Source organism: Erythrolamprus reginae, chromosome 2 (assembly GCF_031021105.1).
Source record: "Erythrolamprus reginae isolate rEryReg1 chromosome 2, rEryReg1.hap1, whole genome shotgun sequence".
Lineage (NCBI taxonomy): Eukaryota > Metazoa > Chordata > Lepidosauria > Squamata > Dipsadidae > Erythrolamprus > Erythrolamprus reginae.
This window is the reverse complement of record NC_091951.1, coordinates 136,657,085-136,676,331: the sequence shown is the minus strand read 5'-3', so window position 1 is coordinate 136,676,331 and position 19,247 is coordinate 136,657,085. Positions and strand designations below refer to the sequence as shown.

The 19,247-nt window shown below is 36.6% G+C and overlaps 1 protein-coding gene across 1 annotated transcript in view; it reads left to right on the top strand.

Annotated features, from left to right (window-relative positions):
- CACNA1A (calcium voltage-gated channel subunit alpha1 A) overlaps positions 1-19,247 on the top strand; it is a 419,872-nt gene that overhangs the window by 263,537 nt on the left and 137,088 nt on the right. Inside the window, exons 19-25 of the mRNA XM_070739561.1 lie at positions 53-170; positions 796-863; positions 9,424-9,530; positions 11,377-12,186; positions 13,327-13,796; positions 15,028-15,166; positions 17,173-17,302. Of these exons, the coding sequence (XP_070595662.1) occupies positions 53-170; positions 796-863; positions 9,424-9,530; positions 11,377-12,186; positions 13,327-13,796; positions 15,028-15,166; positions 17,173-17,302 (1,842 nt within the window). The remainder of the gene's footprint in view (positions 1-52; positions 171-795; positions 864-9,423; positions 9,531-11,376; positions 12,187-13,326; positions 13,797-15,027; positions 15,167-17,172; positions 17,303-19,247) is intronic.

Sequence of the window (19,247 nt, the reverse complement as noted above, 5' to 3'; positions counted from 1 at the left end):
ATCAAAGCTAAGAAATTTGTTTGGGGTTGATGTCATTAATTGAATTTTTCAGATCCTGACTGGTGAAGACTGGAATGAAGTGATGTATCATGGTATCCAATCTCAGGGCGGTGTTGATACTGGAATGATGTTTTCAATCTATTTCATAGTCCTGACCTTGTTTGGTAACTGTATCCTTTTACAAAGAAATATATTATTTTATTTTAGAGATTATGTTGTGAATTATGCAGTGAGTGCTACAGTGCAAAGTAGGCGGTTCTTCCATCTTGATGATGTGTTGCACAGCTACAGAAATATGAGCCGCTCCGAGTCATCGGAGAGGGGCGGCATACAAATCTAATAAATTATTATTATTATTATTATTATTATTATTATTATTATTATTTCTTCCAATCATTGAGAAAATTCTGCTCCTTTTCAAGTAGTGCAACTAAAGAAATGCAACTTCTTTTTAAATGTATCATCAGTGCTCAAGATTCAAATACAGGAGTTCAGCTAGTCAGATTAGTTATTCATTTCATTCAATTTGTGAAAAAGAAAGGTCAACACAAGCAGTCAAGCACTGTTACTAGTATCTGACTTCTAAGTCATTCAGAACACTCTTGGAGAGCTCTATGCTGGGGGGGGGATCTGATAGTTATATAACTATTCCTTTTGAGTAATTAAATTCAGTGAACTCTGGAAAATCTTTAGGGGGAAGGCCTACAAGCAAATTGGTGTTGAATTTATTTTCTAAAGTAAACTGGAATTAGATCATGAACAGTTTCTAATATTGCCTTAACTCTAAACGTTTAGACACTTTGCTCAATGTGTTCTTGGCTATCGCTGTGGACAATTTGGCCAATGCACAAGAGCTCACCAAGGTAAGGCTGCTTCTTTAGCAATGGACAAGAGATTGTGGAATGCTTATTTATTAAATGTGGTTATTGAAATGGAAGAAAGAATCATTACCCCATCGATTGAATCCAGTTATAAATCAGTGATTTTCCATTCAAAGCTAGCATTGTCGTGTTGGATGCTGACATTCAGTTGTACATATACATTTACGTCCAATCAGATGTAATCTCTGTCTGATTGTTCTCCATGAACCAAATGTGTATTTCTAGATGCATGGAATTGTAGGGCTGCTGAATTGACATCCACCTTCTTCAAGAGGCACATTGTTTTTGCAATCCAATATTAACTTGCTGCTGTGCAACTCCAAAGGTTGGTAATTTTTTCAGAATATAGGCACCATCATTTGATATTAAATGATGGCATCTCCTCACCCTTGTTATTACTCAAGATCCACAAGATCTTACAAAATCTCATGTAAAATTGCTAAAACCTTGTGAAATTTCTTTTTTTTTTTTTTTTTTTTTTTTATAAAATTTTTATTACAAATATATACACATTTACATACAATATATGTTTTATATTAATACAAGGCTAAATCAACGCGTAACAAATACACGAACAAACAAACATGACAAACAAACAAAAAAAATATTCTTTAAAAAAAAAGATCTAATTGCTTATTTAAGTACATTAATAACAATAACTATTCACTTAGCATATTTTATAATATTTGTACTTGTATTCCCTTCAGGAGGTAAGTTTTGAATGATTTTTGATTTTAAATTATTTTCTGGTGAAACTTGTTGTGTCCTCAGCGTATACCATTTTCTCTTGTAGGTTGTCACTGTTTTTTAAATCATTTAATTCTTTCTTATCCGCCTTCTTTTATTCATATTCAATTTCTTTAATGTCATACAAATCTTTTTTTATAAAAAGGTTTTTTGTATATATGTCTTTTGTATATATTTTTTTTCTATGTAATGAAAAGGATATAAAGTATTGTTAATTTGATTTTTTCTTTTGAATTTTATTTCTTTTCTTAAACCAGTTATAAAGATGTATCCAGGTTTTATCGTGTTCGGAATCCTCTTTGTTTTTTAATTTAATTGTTAGTGCGTCAAATTCAGCACAATCTAATATTTTTTTAATTATCAAATCGTCTTCAGGTGGTTCGGGTTGCTTCCAATTTTGAGCTATCGTTATTCTAATTGCTGTTAATATATGAATTAATAAGTAGTGTTTGTTTTTTTCAATTTTTTGATCTATAATTCCCAGGAGAAAGGCTTCAGGTTTTTTATTTATCTTCATTTGTAAGATCTCTTCTATCCAATTCTGCATTTTGTTCCAGAATTTTTTTATTTTTGAGCAGGTCCACCAAATGTGGTAATATGTCCCCATTTTTTTGCACCTCCAACATTTTGGGCTTGTTCCTTTATACATTTTGGCTAATGTTGCCGGTGGAAGGTGCCACCTATAATACATTTTGTATATGTTTTCCTTATAGGCTGTAGATTTTGTTAATTTATAGTTCTTGGTCCAAATTGATTCCCACTTATCTAAATTTATGCTATAACCAAAATTTTTGCCCCAACTATGTATACTATTTTTAACGATATGTTCCTCCATTTTATAGTGTAGCATATATTTATATATTTTGGAAATCATTTTTTTTTCTTGGCCTAAAATTATCTTGTCTAATTCTATCTCTTTTATTTGTATTTCCTTCCTTTTCCCTTCTTGATATTTTGATTTAATTACGTTATACGCCCACCAGTCGATTTTGATTCCAATTTCTTCTAATTGTTCCCTAGTTTTTAATTCCCCATTTTTTTCTAATGTTTGATAATAATTTAACATTTTGTTTAGTTCTCTTGAGTTTGGATATATCGTCGCCTCTAAGCTTGAGTACCATTTGGGAGTTTGGTGATAGTACATTTTTTTGATTTTTTTCCAAGTTGTGTATAACGAGTTTCTTATTATATGTTGTTTGAAGTAACTATGTGTTGGTTCTTTATTTTCCCACAGGATAGCATGCCACCCTATTCTCATATCGTGTCCTTCCAGTATTAGAAGTCTCTTATTTTCCAATTTAAACCAATCTTTCAACCAATCCATAATTGCTGCAGTATAATATAATTCGAAATCTGGTAGTGCAAATCCTCCTTGTTTGATATTATCTTGTAGATATTGTATTCTAATTCTAGGTTTTTTTCCGGCCCAGACGAATTTTGTAATCATTCTATTTAGTTTTTGAAAAAAGTCTTTTCTTAATATAATTGGAATCGTCCTAAATAGATATAGAATCTTGGGTAAGATAGACATTTTTATTGTTGAGATTCTACCTATGAGCGAAATAGGCAATTTGTTCCATTTTTCTAATTTCTTTTTTATTTCTTTCATCAAAACCGTGTAATTATCTTCCTTTATTGTGATCGCTTTTGCTGTTAATTTTATTCCCAAATACTTAACTGTTTTTACTATTTGTAAGCCTAATCTGTCTTCTAATATTTTCTTCTCTGTATTTGTTAGATTTTTTGTCAGTATTTTGGTTTTTTGTTTATTAATTTTAAGTCCTGCTACTTTTCCGAATTCAGTAATCTCCTTTAATAAAACTTCCCCTGATTCAATTGGATCTTCTATATTGAATACTAGATCATCGGCAAATGCCTGAATTTTGTATTCTTGTCCTTTCAAATTTAATCCTTTAACATTTTTATTTAACCTTATCTGATTTAATAAGGTTTCTATGGCCAAAATAAATATTAATGGGGAAAGGGGGCATCCTTGCCGTACTCCCTTTTCTATTTTTATATTTTGTGTTAATTGGTCGTTTATTATAACTTTTGCCGATTGTGTAGAGTATATCGTCTTGATTGCTTTTATAAATTTTTCTTTAAATTTCATTTTGGTCAGTTGCTTAATGAAGAAGTTCCAATTCAAATTATCGAATGCTTTTTCCGCATCTAAAAATATTAGTGCCAAATTCTTTCCTGGGTTTACCTCATAGTATTCTAAAATATTTATAATGTTTCTCAAATTATTTTTTATATTTCTGTTTGGTAAAAAGCCGTTCTGGTCCGGATGTATGATTTCATTAATTATCCCTTTAAACCTTTCTGCTAATATTGTTGTAAAGATTTTGTAATCTGAGTTTAGTAATGCAATTGGTCTGTATTGTTTTATTAAATGTCTTTGTTCCAAATCTTTTGGTATTAGTGTTATTAAACCTTCCTTCCAGGATTCAGGCATTGCTCCTTTGTCTAACACCTCGTTCAACATCTGTAGTAATAATTTTTTGACTGGTTCATATATTTCTTTATAATATTCGGCTGGTATTCCATCTACTCCTGGGGTTTTGTTATTGTTTTGTTTTTTAATTGCTAGTTCTAATTCTGTCATAGTTATATTTTTATCCATTCTATCAATGTTAGTCTCCGATATTTGGGGTAATTCAATCTCGTTCAAATATTGATCTATTTCTTCCTCTTTTATCTCATCATTCCTATATAGCTGTTCAAAATAGTTTTGTATTATCTTTTTTTTTTCTTCTATATCGATTTGTTTTTTTCCCTTTTCATCTTCCAATTGTTGGATATATTTCTTCTCTTTCTGTTTTTTAATTTTATAGGCAAGCCACCTTCCCGGTTTGTTTGCGTGTTCGAAGTAATTTTGTTTTACACTTTTGATTTTTTGGGCTATTTCTTCCTGTGCTATCAAGTTTATCTTATGTTTAATTACATCTCTTTTTTCTTTTAGTTCGATTTTTTTTGGATCTTTTATCCATTCGGCTTCTATTTGTTCTAATTCTTTTTGATTTTCTCTCATCTCCCTATTTTTATCCTTATTTTTTTTACTAGTGTATGCAATGGTTATCCCCCTTATATAGGCTTTGGTTGTGTCCCATATGTTTTGTATGGTTGTGTCTTCATTCCAATTTTTTTCTAGAAAGATATCTAATTCTTTTTTTGAAAATTCTTTGTATTTATTTTCTTGTATAATTTTTGTATTCATTGTCCATCTATTTTTTTTGGTTTGGTTTCCTCTAATTATAATGCTTACTGGGTTGTGGTCTGCCCAAAAGTTGGGTTCTATTTCTGCTGATATTATCTCTTGTTGTAATTCTATATTTGTCCATATCATGTCCAATCTGGACCATGAGTCATGTGGGTGTGAATAATAAGTATACTTACATTCATTTCTGTGTCTTTCCCTCCACGTATCTTTTAGTTTAAATTCCTCTATAATATCTTTGAGTTTTTCTGGTATTGTTTTTTTCTTTTTACTCTTTTCTTTACCTTTGTAGTCTTTGTCGTAATCTATTATTATATTGAAATCCCCAATCACACAGATGTTTCCTTTTTCAATTTTTATTATTTTTTGGTACAACGTTTTATAAAAAGATTTTTGGTCTTTGTTGGGAGCATAAATCACAATTAAATTTATTTTTTTTTTATTAATTTCAATTTCTGTTATAAGTATTCTACCCTCTTCATCACTGTCAATTACTTTTGGATTTAACCAGCTTTTGATATATAGTGCAATTCCCCTTTTTTTTTCGTTTGCAAGTGATGTGAATAGTTTCCCTAGTTTCGGGTGTTCCAATACTTTCTTATCCTTTTTCCTTACATGAACTTCCTGAAGGCATATTACGTCTAAATTTTGTTTTATTAATTTTGTAAATGTTTGTCCTCTTTTTTGAGGAGAGTTCATTCCGTTTATATTCACAGAAAATAATTTAATTTCCTTATTCATTCTTCGTCAACTATCTTGCCCTTTTGCTGCTTCTAAGCTCTCTGTAATTTTCTGTTTTCTCCCCTTTCCCCTTGCTTATCTTGTCTGTTCTCTCCTCCTCTATCTCTCCTTCCTCTTGGCTTGTTGTCTCCAGTTCTATGCTGCTTTCCCCTTCTTTTTTCAGGTGTTCTCGGATAAAGTTATCTGCTTGTTCTAGTGTTTCTATATTTATTTTCTTCCCCTTCCACGTTAGCATCACCCCCTCTGGCACTAGCCATCTAAATTGTATCTCGTTTTTTATTAATTTGTTTGTGAAGTAGTGGTAATCCCTCCTTCGTTCCCTAATTCTTTTAGGTATTTGTTTTAACACAATTATGTCTTTCCCTTTGTACGTTAAGACCCCTCTGGTGTTCCTGTATATCTCGTCTCTCAGGGTTTTTTTTGTAAATCTAAGGTGGACCTCTCTGGGGAGTTGATGGCGACGTGCGTAGTTGGTTTGCACTCGGTATACCTCGTCTACGTGGTTAATTAGTTCACTATCATTTATTTTTAGCTCTTCCGCAAAAAGTTCAACTACAGTCGCAAACAGGTTCTCCCCTTTTTCTTCGGGTATATTTTGTAGCCTGAGATAGAATGAGGCTTTTTCGAATTCTAATTGGGCAATGGCCCCTTCTAAATCTTTATTTACCCTCCTAAGGTCTTCTTCGTTTTTATTTAATCTCAGCTTGTTCGCTTCTGTTGTCTCTTCCACTTGTTGAATTTTAATTTCCTGTCTGTCTACTGCTTCCTTAACATCTTCTATTATACTGTTAAATTTGGCAAAGTTTTCATTTACTTCCTCAAATTTTTTTTGTGTCTCTTGGTGGTTTTTAACTATAGTTTCTTGGGTTTGATTGGCGGATTCCTGTTGTTTTATCATAAATTCTTGAATTTTGTCTAGGGAATTTTGTAAGCTTTGAAGCGAGGGTGCCTGATCCTTAATTTCTCCTGTAACTATGTCGGAAGTTGAAGAGGATTTCTGCACAGCTGGTGATAGTAGGGTTAAATTACCCCTTCTCAATGACTTGGTTAAAGTCTGTTGAGTTGCCATTTGTAATAGGTTTTAACCTTCTAATAATTAAATCAATATCTAATCAATCTATTCTATATCTAATCAATTAGTCAAATTACTCTTTAACAATTAATTCAGTATATGACCAGTCGAACCAATCAATTTATACAACTTATTTTTCAAAAAAGAGAAAGGGTAGAATTAATGCTTTCAATTATTATCGGTGTTTCAATATTTAAACAGTATTTAATCTAACTTAGCTTATTCTTTTCAGACTTATGCTTGATATTCTAACTTATATCTTAATATTTAGTATTTAATCCTTAATATCTAATATCTTAATATCTAATAATATCTAATACTTAATGCTATTGTATTTAATACTTAATACTTAATCAATATTCAATATACAGTATATAATACACAGTTAATTAATTAATGGTTAAGAGATCAACAGTTGAGTAGTTAAGTAGTTAAATAATAGTTGAATAAATCCTTATAAATATTATATATAAACAATTTTTGAGAGTAGAGGTAGAGATTTAGATAATAATAATATAGTTATAGCTTTAGCAAGTCCTTACATCAATTAATCACTTAATTAATTTGTTAGTTGATTGGTTAATTACATTTATTAGTATTGTTAGTTGATAACAGCAATTACTTTGATTTCATCTAGTTAGATTTTATCTAATTGTATTCTTGTCCAATCTGGTTTCTGTCCTTTATTTTCCTCTAATTTTATATATTGTCCAGTGTACGTTTCTTGATCCTAATATTGGCTTTAGTCCAGACTATTGCAAAAGTAAGTGAATTTAGCAGTCCCACATTCAATATTCACAGTTTAGTAGATTGTAGCTTAGTGTCTGGTAGTTTAATTTCGCGTAAATTTCTAGTTTCCTATGGGAGGATCTGCTGTGATGACGTTGAAAAAAAAACCAGCCCAGTCAAGTTGATATCTAATTGAGTCAAATTCCTGTCTCTTTAAGGTTATACCTTCTTGTATTTTATGGGATTTTAAGTCGTTGCGTAGTCCAAAGGCAAGCGCAAACCAAACAAACCAGATAGACCAAACGAACAAGCTGAACAAAACGAAGGGGCGTAGATCTCCACGATGTTATCTTGCTGTTTCTGCTTCCTGCTTTCGTAGCTCTATGTTTCCGGAAGAGGGGGAGGCTTAAACACGTAAATGTAACGTCTCACGCCGGGGGAGGTTTTTTTTCTTAAATCCCCGCTTTCGCTGCTCTTATTCCACCTGGTGTTCCTGGTATTCCAAATGTTCGTGAAATAAAATCATATCATCCCCCGGTTATATCCGTCTTTAGTTCCCGATTTTTAGTTCCTGATTTTTCAGTCTATCTCCGTTCCGTCTCCGCCCCTCGACCCAGCTCTCCTGTCACACACCCGATTCTCCTGTCACCGCACGCTGTCTCTTGCTTCTCCTGTCGCTCAACCTTTTAATCGCCGCTTCTTTCAATTTGAGCTTTTCTATCTTTTATCGTCTTTCCCACAGTTGTTCTGGTACACAAGAAGTTTCCGAATTCAAAATATGTTATTTTAGGGTACTTGCTGAGGTTCACCGATCTCTTCTCACTTCCTCCTCGATGTTTACGGGGCGGCCATGTCTTAGGGCCAGCAAACGCTGGCTTCTTTTTTGCCCGGTCCTGGCGGTTCAAAAAAGCTTGTGCCGGTGTGAGCTAGCGACTCTCACATCGGGCACAGCATAACCACCTCTTACGACACCCTTCCCTCCAAGTTGGGTGTCTGATCTTATTTTTAAAGGCAATAAAAGTCGTGCTGGGAGAGCAGCGGTTCACTCACCAGCTCCGCATCGACCAAGCCCCGCCCCGGAAGTCTCAAAACCTTGTGAAATTTCATACATACTTTCATTCAGTGATGAATGATTGCTGAAACCTTCCAAGTCTTAATAATCTCACGGGTTGCTGCTACTTTTTAAAATGTAATTTTAATTTAAAGATTGCATGATCTGGCACATGGAATCTTTTATTTTTAAGCTCTGGCATAAATTATATGAAACAAATTAGCAAATCTTTGTGCTAGGTGATTCTATTTTATGAAGTTCTAATTTCTTACATTAACTTTAGCTTCACAGTACTGAAGGTTTAGCTCTTGTCTGAATATGCTGCTCTGAAAAAAAAATATCCAAAGCTATACATGAGTTCCTTCCATTCTTTTAGCCCAAAAATAGGTCAACACAATGTAAGCTTTACTGTGCTTCAGCCACGAGGCTGGGAAGCTGTGCTGTTCTTACAAATTTAATGTGGGACAGTTTCAAAGCAGCAATTACTGGAGAAGAAGTGGGGGGAGGAAACCCTCTCTAACAGCAAACAATATCTGGCTGCTTCCACAGCAGGTTAGCAGTGAAATACAAGTGATGTCATGAAGCGATATTCCTGAAAAATAATCAGCAAGCCATTTTTGTGCTGCAGTAAGCAGGATACGAAGACAAATGCAAACTTTACATTTAAACTTTATGTTTGTTAATGCCAGAAAGGTTTTGTGCTTCTGTGCCTCTCTCTTTTATAAATACTTCGATTTGTTCTCTTTTTGCATTTGTCCTACTATTTCTATAGCATATTCTGGGGATCATAGGAGAAATGCAGTTTACTTCATTGAATTGTAAAAGTACATTATTAAGAGGGCTCTTGGCCTTATCTTATGAATAGCATGTAGCCACTTACATTCAAAGCAATAGATACATTGTAAAATAGAAGAATGGCTCTTGGCTTCAGTAGGGAGGGTAAGGACACTAGCAGATCCTCTCTAACATATGGCCTTTGCAGGATGAACAAGAAGAGGAAGAAGCAGCTAACCAGAAACTTGCCCTCCAGAAGGCAAAAGAAGTAGCAGAAGTGAGTCCTCTTTCTGCAGCCAACATGTCAATAGCAGTGTAAGTGCTATATTGATAGATCTCTGTCCAATGTTACCCTACATTTTTTGCAAAGGAAGGCAGATTAATAATCATTTCTGGATCTTAGTAAATGGTCTCCAGTGAGACAATGTACTTTAGGTTCTGTTAAATGGTGGGGACAGTTTATGGAGGAAATTCATTCGTAATCTTGGTCTTTCATAATATATGGAGAAGTGTGAGGTGCATAGGGAGAATTGAGGCAGGAAAGTATATTACAGGCCAAAGTATTTCTATTTATCATCCCATAACAGCAGGCAGTACAAAGTAAGAATCAAGACACATGACTATTTATTAAACCCAGACAGAAAGATTCTGTGTTGCATCTCAAATTAGTATAATATTAAACATGGTAGTACATATCTGGATTCATGGGCAGTTTGCTGGGCAGGTCAGGAGCAATTCAGAAACCAAATACAGTAATACCTCGTCTTACGAACCTAATTGATTCCCGGGGGAGGTTCGTAAGACAAAAAGTTCGTAAGACAAAACATTGTTTCCCATAGGAAACAATGTAAAATCAATTAATCCGTACAACGAAAACACCCCCCCCCCGCAAAAAAAACGCCGCCGCCTGGCTGTCACCTTTTGAAACAGCCGGGGGGCTTCTCGGCGGCCTCCTGAACGCCAAACGCCAAACCCAAACTTCCGGGTTCGGCGTTTGGGAGGCCGCCGAGAAGCCCCCGGCTGTTTTAAAAGGTGACATCCGGGCGGCGGAGCTTCTTAGCGGCCTCCTGAACCCGAACTTTTGCCAAACTTCCGGGTTCGGGGTTCAGGAGGCCGCCGAGAAGCCCCGCTGCCCGTCTGTCACCTTTTAAAACAGCCGGGGGGCTTCTTGGCGGCCTCCCGAACGCCAAACCCGGAAGTTCGGGTTTGGCGTTCAGGTTCAGGAGGACGCTGAGAACCCCCCAGCGACAGCTGGGCGGCGGGGCTTCGCGGCGGCGGCGGGTTCGTAAGAAGAAAAAAGTTCGTAAGAAGACGCAAAAAATTTCTGAACCCCGGGTTCATATCTCGGGTTGCTCGTAAGACGAGGGGTTCATATCATGAGGTACCACTGTATTATTCTGGCCTTCCATGTTGCTTCCAACCATACCAATAAAACATCCTGCTGAAAAGTTGTGTCACTTATCTTCTGGAACATCAAACTTTGGTGATAAGCTTAGTATCAGTAAAAATGGTAAAAATGCCAAGTCCAATCTAAACATCTCATGGGCACTGCTACCAACTTCAATTGCAATTACAATCACCAATATTGTATTTATAGACGTGCAACCTTTTGGGATTGAGAATTGCATTTATGTCAAGTTAGAATTTAAAAGTGTGCTGGAAAAAGCAAAACAAATTTTGTCTCAAATTTAATTAGAAAATTCTTACCATTTTTGCTTTCATGCTTTCCACTTTTTCCCCACTACTTTATCAAGTTTACAAAACTCAGCAGCAGACCAAAAGGGGGGTACAGTTGCTCAAATATATTTGTCCACAAAAGCCTAATTCACAGATGGTTACATATGCCGTTTTCTTCTGGCTTATATTGTTTCTAAGAAGGTATGAACTGGATGTTCTGGGGAAAAAATATTGATTGGGTACTGATGACATAGTAATATAGTACCCTGACAAGAATATCAGGCCGCTCTCAGAATCTGATACTGAAAGCCCTTCAGATGTATTGATTTCAACTCTTGATCCTTAACCATAGCTACGTTAATTGTACAATTCTAGAAATAAAGTACACACCTCCAAAGTTACTTGAGGTAGGAAATACTGGGTTTAGATGGGGCTGTTATTGCACAGAGAACATTTTTAACAATCTATCCTTTTTCCCCCATAGGAAAGAGCAGCAAAAGAATCAAAAAGGCAGCAAATCTGTTTGGGAACAACGGACAAGTGAAATGCGGAAACAGAATTTGCTGGCAAGTAGAGAGGCCCTATACAATGAGATGGATCCCGAGGATCATTGGAAAGTTACATACGCCCGGCAAATGCGTCCAGACATGAAAACTCACTTAGACAGACCACTGGTGGTAGATCCTCAAGAAAATCGGAATAACAACACCAACAAGACACGTCCCAGTGAGCCACCCTTGAATCCCCACTTTGGACAGCAGCGGTCTGTGGAATTCCTACGAAAACCACCCCGTTATCATGCACATTCAAGAGAACCTCACCTATATGAGCGTCCCGACTCAGGAAGCTTGGAGCCTCGACACCCAAGGAGCAATAGCAAGGAAATTGACTTTAATCAAGAAAGTCGATGTCATGATATTGATTATCCCAGCAAGGAGCATAGTGTCATTCCAGAGCAGGGTTACCATGGTGACTGTGCCTCCGAGCACATCAAAAATGTAGATCCCCACCGCTGGCGCCAAGGGAGCAAAGAAAGTCAGAGTGGATCACCTCGTACAGTAGATGGTGAACGGGAACACCGGCGGCATAGAACACACCGCCGAACACCAGATGATGGAAGTGGGGAACAGAGTGGAAGAGTTGAGCGTCGTCCTCGGCATCGTGAGGGGAGCAGGCCCGTACGAACAGACATGGGTGGGGAGCATCCTGATGGAGAAAGGCGCCGACGGCACCGGCACGCTGGACAGTCCACTTATGAAGTCGATGGCAAGGAACGCCGACATCGACGCAGGAAGTGAGTAAGAACAGGACTGAGGTGCAATCATTTGGGGCCTTCTGAAACCATGCCAAGTCATTTCCTTACAATTTCTTTAGAATATCAACTCACTTAAGTTCTTGTAAAAGGTTAAATAATTATTGTCAGATTTAAGGAGAAGTTTTTATTTGAATGAAATTAGTTGGTCCAATTTCCTACCTGAGAACTGATAGGAATCTCAAAGAGATAAAGCATCTTTGATAAATGGATTGATAGTTAAAACAGGGGTCCCCAATCTTTCTGGATCCATGGACCAGTACCTGCGGTGGCAAGGGGATAGAGATTTCGCATGCGCACAAGCCTGGTTCCCAACAGACCACAGACCAGTATGGACCTCAGCCTGGGGGTTGAGAACCCCTGAGTTAAAACATTTGATTTTGCAATAGAGAATGAAAGAGTAGTAGATCCTTGGAACAAACATCCAGCAGACGTGGTTGGTAAATCCACAGTAACTGAATTTAAACATGCCTGGGATAAACATGTATCCATCCTAAGATAAAATACAGGAAATAGTATAAGGGCAGACTAGATGGACCATGAGGTCTTTTTCTGCCGTCAATCTTCTATGTTTCTAATGTATAATTTGCACACAAATGCATGCATGATACTATTACATCAATTGCCCTTTAGTTTACATACAGTCTTTGAAGAGAGGTGGCATATAAATCCAATTAATAAATAAATTATTGTACAGCCGATATTTCCACATGTATAAAGGATTCCAATGAATTTGTAAAAGAGGGGGAGACACCTTTTGCTAATATGAGTTCATGTTATGGACATATGGCTGTTCAAAATGTTTAAGAGGGACTGGAGAATGAACCATGAATGAAGAAAACAGCAATAACATTTAGTCTTATTACCACTCCTTTGTGATTTACAGCACTCTTTGGGCAGTTTACAATGTAAAAACATTATTTGCATATTGTCCCTAACAATTTGAGTCCTAAAATGTAGGTTTAGCAATAGAAATGTTCGTGTAATGCTTCTTCCAGGTATTGCTTTGGAGGTGGTGAGACTAACAGCCACCTGATGGTTTTAAATATTCCATGCTACCGTATTAGTTTATTTAAGAAATAATATGCTGCTAACTTTTTTATTTTTTTTAATATGCAATAGAGAAAACCAAGGATCTGGTCATCCACCAGGACCAAACCTATCTACCACAAGGCCAATTCAGCAAGATATGGGACGTTTAGAACCTCCAGTATCTGAGGATATTGACAACATGAAGAATAATAAATTGGCAACCAATGAAACCTCAAAACCCCATCTCATCAGTCATTCTCAGAATGATCCTGTTAAAGGAGGAAACCATTCAAATTCCACACCACACTGTACATCCCAAAATCAGCCTATTCCTTTGGACCAACCATTTCTCAACTCTCAGAATTCTACCAGTCGCCAAACCCCCAGTAACCCTGCCAATCCAGCCAGTCCTGGAGCTCCTAAAAATCCAGAGAACAGCCTTATTGTCACTAATCCCACAACCCAAAACAATCCACCCAAAACTGCCAAGAAGTCAGAATACACAGCAGTGGAGATGCCACCAGCCTACCCAGCTCCAATCAATAATGCTATAATGCAAGGTGAGCACTACGTGTACTTAATCGATAGACCAGGTGACATGGAAATCAGTCAGAAAACCATTAATTATTAAAATTTAAGAGTGGTTTATTTAGCCAATTATCCTTGCTTCTTTTTTATTTGATAAAGAAGCTGCACGAATCCCAGCGACCAGTTAGGTCCCACAGAGTGGGTCTTCTCCGGGTCCCGTCAACCAAACAATGTCGCTTGGCAGGACCCAGGGGAAGAGCCTTCTCTGTGGCGGCCCCGGCCCTCTGGAACCAACTCCCCCCAGAGATTACAATTGCCCCCACCCTCCTTGCCTTTCGTAAGCTGCTTAAAACCCAACCTCTGCCGCCAGGCATGGGGGAACTGAGATACACATTCCCCCTAGGCCTTTAAAATTTTATGCATGGTATGTCTGTATGTATGATTGGTTTTTATATAATGGGTTTTTAACTGTTTTTAGTATTGGATTATACTGTTTTGTTACTGTTGTTAGCCGCCCCGAGTCTGCGGAGAGGGGCGGCATACAAATCCAATAGATAAATAAATAAATAAATAAATATAATATGTACATTTTACAAAGCTTTTACAGACATTACCCACCAAACAACATAATGGCTCCCATAATTCTTTTTCTGCCCAATCTATATAGATTCACCCTGCAATTTTTTATTTCAAATCCTTGTGCCTGGTAGTTCGAAACTGATTTAAAGGAGACTAGTTTCAAAATCCTTCAATGTGGTCAAGCTATCGCTTGTCACGTGGGTGTTAGAAATCATTTCTCTAAAGCCAGCCAAATTACAAAGGGATCTTTCTCAATGGTTTGAAATGAAAATTGGATTACAGTGGGGGGAATAGAGAACTATCCTTTAACTTGTTTGATCCAGAAATTTATATCTTTGTGATTGATTGACTAAGCCTTCCAATTTTTCCATTAGCACATATTGTTTAACTGGCTTTTTGAAAATATCAAGTTGAATTAATATTAATCCTGTGAATTAAAACAGCATATGGGGACAATTCAATGTGGATATAAGTTGAGGAAGTGTATTAAAAGTGCAGTGAATATTAATAATACTTTAGCTCCGCGTACTAGTCAAGATGTCTTTGTATGCTTCATTGAATGATAGGAGGCACTACCCCTTTCTTAATAACATGTTTGAATTGACATTTTGATCTCTACATTTTTATTTGGACGTCCACAACTCTGTGTTGTACTTTACATGTTCTTTTGGGTTTTGTTACCAGTCAATAAGAATGCCAATCCAGAGCCTCTGCCAAAGAAAGAGGAAGAGAAAAAAGAGGAAGATGATGATGAGGGAGGTGAAGATGGGCCCAAGCCTATGCCACCATACAGTTCCATGTTCATACTCTCAACCACTAATCCGTAAGTTACTATACTGAATTGACAGCAAATGGATTTTCAGGAACAGATATCTAGAAAACTGAAAATGTTGTTGCAGTGCTGAGCAGCTGGTCCTTTAAATCAGGAGCCAGCTTTATGCCCAGAGAGTGCCTAGAGGTAGCCTGACCCCTTAGAGTCAAAGAAAGAAAAGAAAGGGGTTCTGTCAAGGTCCCAGGTGAAGAGTTTGGGGTTCTTTTGTGTGAGGGTGTTGACAGCGGTCCTGGATATCTGAGGTCACCTCAGATAAGGTAGAAATATATTTTGTTATAGTTAGGATTATATTAGGGATTTTTACATTTAAACCATATGTATATAAACTTATTGTTAATCAAGTTTATTTTTTTGTTTTAATCCTGAAATTAATTGGTTGCCTTCTATGACCTGCCTTAGCACGGCTGAGTTATTGACTCCCCAAATTTGTGTTTTGGTTTTATTTAGCCAAACCTAGGATGGGATGAGGATTTCCCCTTCAATCTATCTATCTATCTATCTATCTATCTATCTATCTATCTATCTATCTATCTATCTATCTATCTATCTATCTAATTATCTATCTATCTATCTATCTATTATCTATCTATCTATTTTTTATATATATGTGTGTGTGTGTGTGTGTGTGTGTGTGTTTTCGTAGATTTTCACGGGTACAGGTATGACGGTCTTGGTATATTCGGGTTTCTTCCCGTGTAGGATTTGGAAATTTCTGGCGACGTTTCGACGAGGTCTCACTCGTCATCTTCAGGCTGGTGTTTCTGTCCTTCTTCTCAGGCGAACACAGTGATGGTGAATGTGATTTCACCGAAACGTCGCATAGACATGCAAAACATTACACAGGGCAAAACCCGAACTCAGAACAATCTATATATATATATATATATATATATATATATATATATATATATATATATATATATATATATATATCTCGATCTATCTATTATCTATCTATCTATTATCTATCTATCTATCTATCTATCTATCCATCTATCCATCCATCCATCTATCTATCTATTCGATTTTTATGCTGCCCTTCTCCTTAGACTCAGGGCGGCTTACAAAATGTTAGCAATAGCACTTTTTAACAGAGCCAGCATATTGCCCCCACAATCCGGGTCCTCATTTTACCCACCTCGGAAGGATGGGAGGCTGAGTCAACCTTGAGCCGGTGATGAGATTTGAACCGCTGACCTACAGATCTACAGTCAGCTTCAGTGGCCTGCAGTACAGCACTCTACCTGCTGCGCCACTCCGGCTCTTCACTTCAATACACACACACCTCCATTCCCAAGAGGACTAGTGGAGTAAGGAAAAAGTATCTTATTGTGATTTAATGTTGGCTATGGTTATATTTTCTGGGGGGGGGAAATAAAGGACAGATCTGAAAAGGGGACAAAACTGAAAGCTTAAAATAATTATGTTTAACGCTTTGCTTTACAAAAGAAAAGTCAAGAGCAAAATCAAGGAAATTAAAAATGAAATAAACCTGGAAGACAACTTTCTGAAATAAAATCTTGTCTTTTATAATAAAAGAACATAATGTTGCTGTAGTTATGGTTCACCAACAGGCAAGTTATCTCAGAACTGAAGAATTGCAGACAAAGGGGGTGATTCAACCCTGACGGCATTTGATTTAAATTGTCTATGTGGAATACTTGATTCAAAAGGCTATGGGTGTAATTTCATTTTTTTAAAAATAATAATTTTGATATAGATTATAATGTCAAAATGTGAGTTGCGTTCAAGCTTGTTAATTTGGATTGAGAATGAGAATGAGTTTATGTGAGTAATCTAAAACTGGTTTCAAAAACATGCAGTGGTTTAGTTTATGAGATAGTAACTAACAAACATATATATGCTACCCTGATTGCTTTCCAAATTTAGTGTGTGGTGTTGATGGCCCCAGATTTTTTATCTGACACAGTGAGAGAAAGCTACATGTCTGCTTCACATATGATGCTCCCTAATGCATCTTTGCCTATTTGTGCTAGTTTTCGGCGCCTCTGTCACTACATTGTCAATCTACGCTACTTTGAGATCTGCATTCTGATGGTGATTGCCATGAGCAGCATTGCATTGGCTGCTGAAGATCCTGTACAGCCGAGTGCTCCTCGTAACAATGTAAGTCCTCCTTTATTTCTGTTGATGCAGCATTCATAAATTGCAGATCCTGTTCTCCTATTTCCGAGCCATGGAAATGAATCGTGGAATACTAAAGTTAATAGAGTATTAGTAGTCCTAAAATGTGCAGCATGTGAGAGGAAGCAAAGTATAGTTTTAAATATTTTCAGCAAGGTGCAGTCTCCACCCAAACTAAATCATCTTAAACAATTAAATATATTGATTTAGTCTTTCCTCAATACTGATGGGCCATTGATAGTTTATTTCATATTTGTGTTTGCTGATACTGACCCAGAGTAAAGTTGGACAGTATCTCAATAAGACATCTTCTTGCACAGGAATTTTAACAAAAAAGCAAACATGTTGTGTTAAGAGAGAGGACTTTTAATTTCTTAGTTTCTTTATTCCTTTGGGAGAGTGAATCAACTTCATTTCTGCATGATATAGCAATAATAATAATTAATAATAATTTATTAGATTTGTATGCCGCCCCTCTCTGAAGACTTGGGGCGGCTCACAACAACAATGAACAATGTAGTACAAATCCAATAATTAAAAACTAAAGCGGTTTCATGTAGATATTGAATAGCAGGGGGGAGAGTCTGCGGAGAGGGGCGGCATACAAATCTAATAAATAATAATAATAATAACCCCACAAGGGAGAAACCTAGAGGTTAACCTCTGAGCGATTTTATAAGCGAAGAATGCGTTAAAATCCTTGGCACTACCCTGCAAGGGCTCCCCAACTCCCCCCTGATTTAGAAGGGAGTGGGGCACCCTAAACAGGGCGGCTTCCGCTGATGCAATCAAGGCGGCATGATACACACATCTTGCCGCCTCAAGTGCCACTTTGTAAGTCTTAATATGAGCTCTTACAAGTGTTCAATCAGACTCAGATTTACTTTTCCTCCAACGCTTCTCTAGACGTCTCTTCTGGCATTTTAACACCTGGAGTTCCTTGGTAAACCAAGGAGCTCTCCGGGGTCTAGTGCCACAGAGAGGTGGCAATGGCGCAATCTGGTCAGGAGCCTCCATCTCAGCCTTTTTCCAGGCCACAGTGAGGGACTGTGCCAAACTGTATACGAGTGAATACTTTGTGAAGTCATGTTTAGCACATAATATATGCAACCAAGCAATTGCTCCTTGTAGATAAGAATCATGATCATGTAGCAGTTTATTAAGATCAAATGCCTGTGACCAATTGACTTGGATTCTGGTATCTTCTACATAGATCACAAATCCAAGATTATTATTTTGGTTTCGTAATAACTTCACTAGGAAAGGTAATTCTTGATCACTCAGAGATAGAGTTAATTACAGCTACAATTGAAAATCGTATCACGTTGTTTTCTATCTATATCTGTGCAAATTTCTACTAAACTAAAATTGATAGAATAACTTGCCAGTGTAATTTATATCGGTATTAAAATACAGTTTTCTCAAGTCCTTTTGAATTAAATGATATTTCATTTTTACTTTTGGTTCTTTCTCATGTATTTATTTGTTTGTTTTTTGTCCAACATGAATAGAATAGTAGTAACTTGTATAAACATGACATAAATAAAAAGTAACAATAAAAAAGGACAATAGGACAGTAGGACAGAGACGGTAGGCACAGTGGTGTGGTTATGCACGCCCCTTACTGACCTCTTAGAAATGGGAAGAGGTTGACTGTAGACAGTCTAAGGTTAAAGTTTTGGGGGTTTGGGGAAGAAGCCACAGAGACTGGTAACTCATTCCAGGAATTGATCACACAACAACAAAAATAATAATAATAATAATAATAATAATAATAATAATAATAATAATAATAATTTATTAGATTTGCATGCCACCCCTCTCAAAGACTCGGAGACTATTTCTGAAGTTGTATTTTCTGCAGTCGAGTTTGGAGCGGTTTACATTTAATTTTATTATGTGCTCGTATATTGCAGCGGTTGAAGGT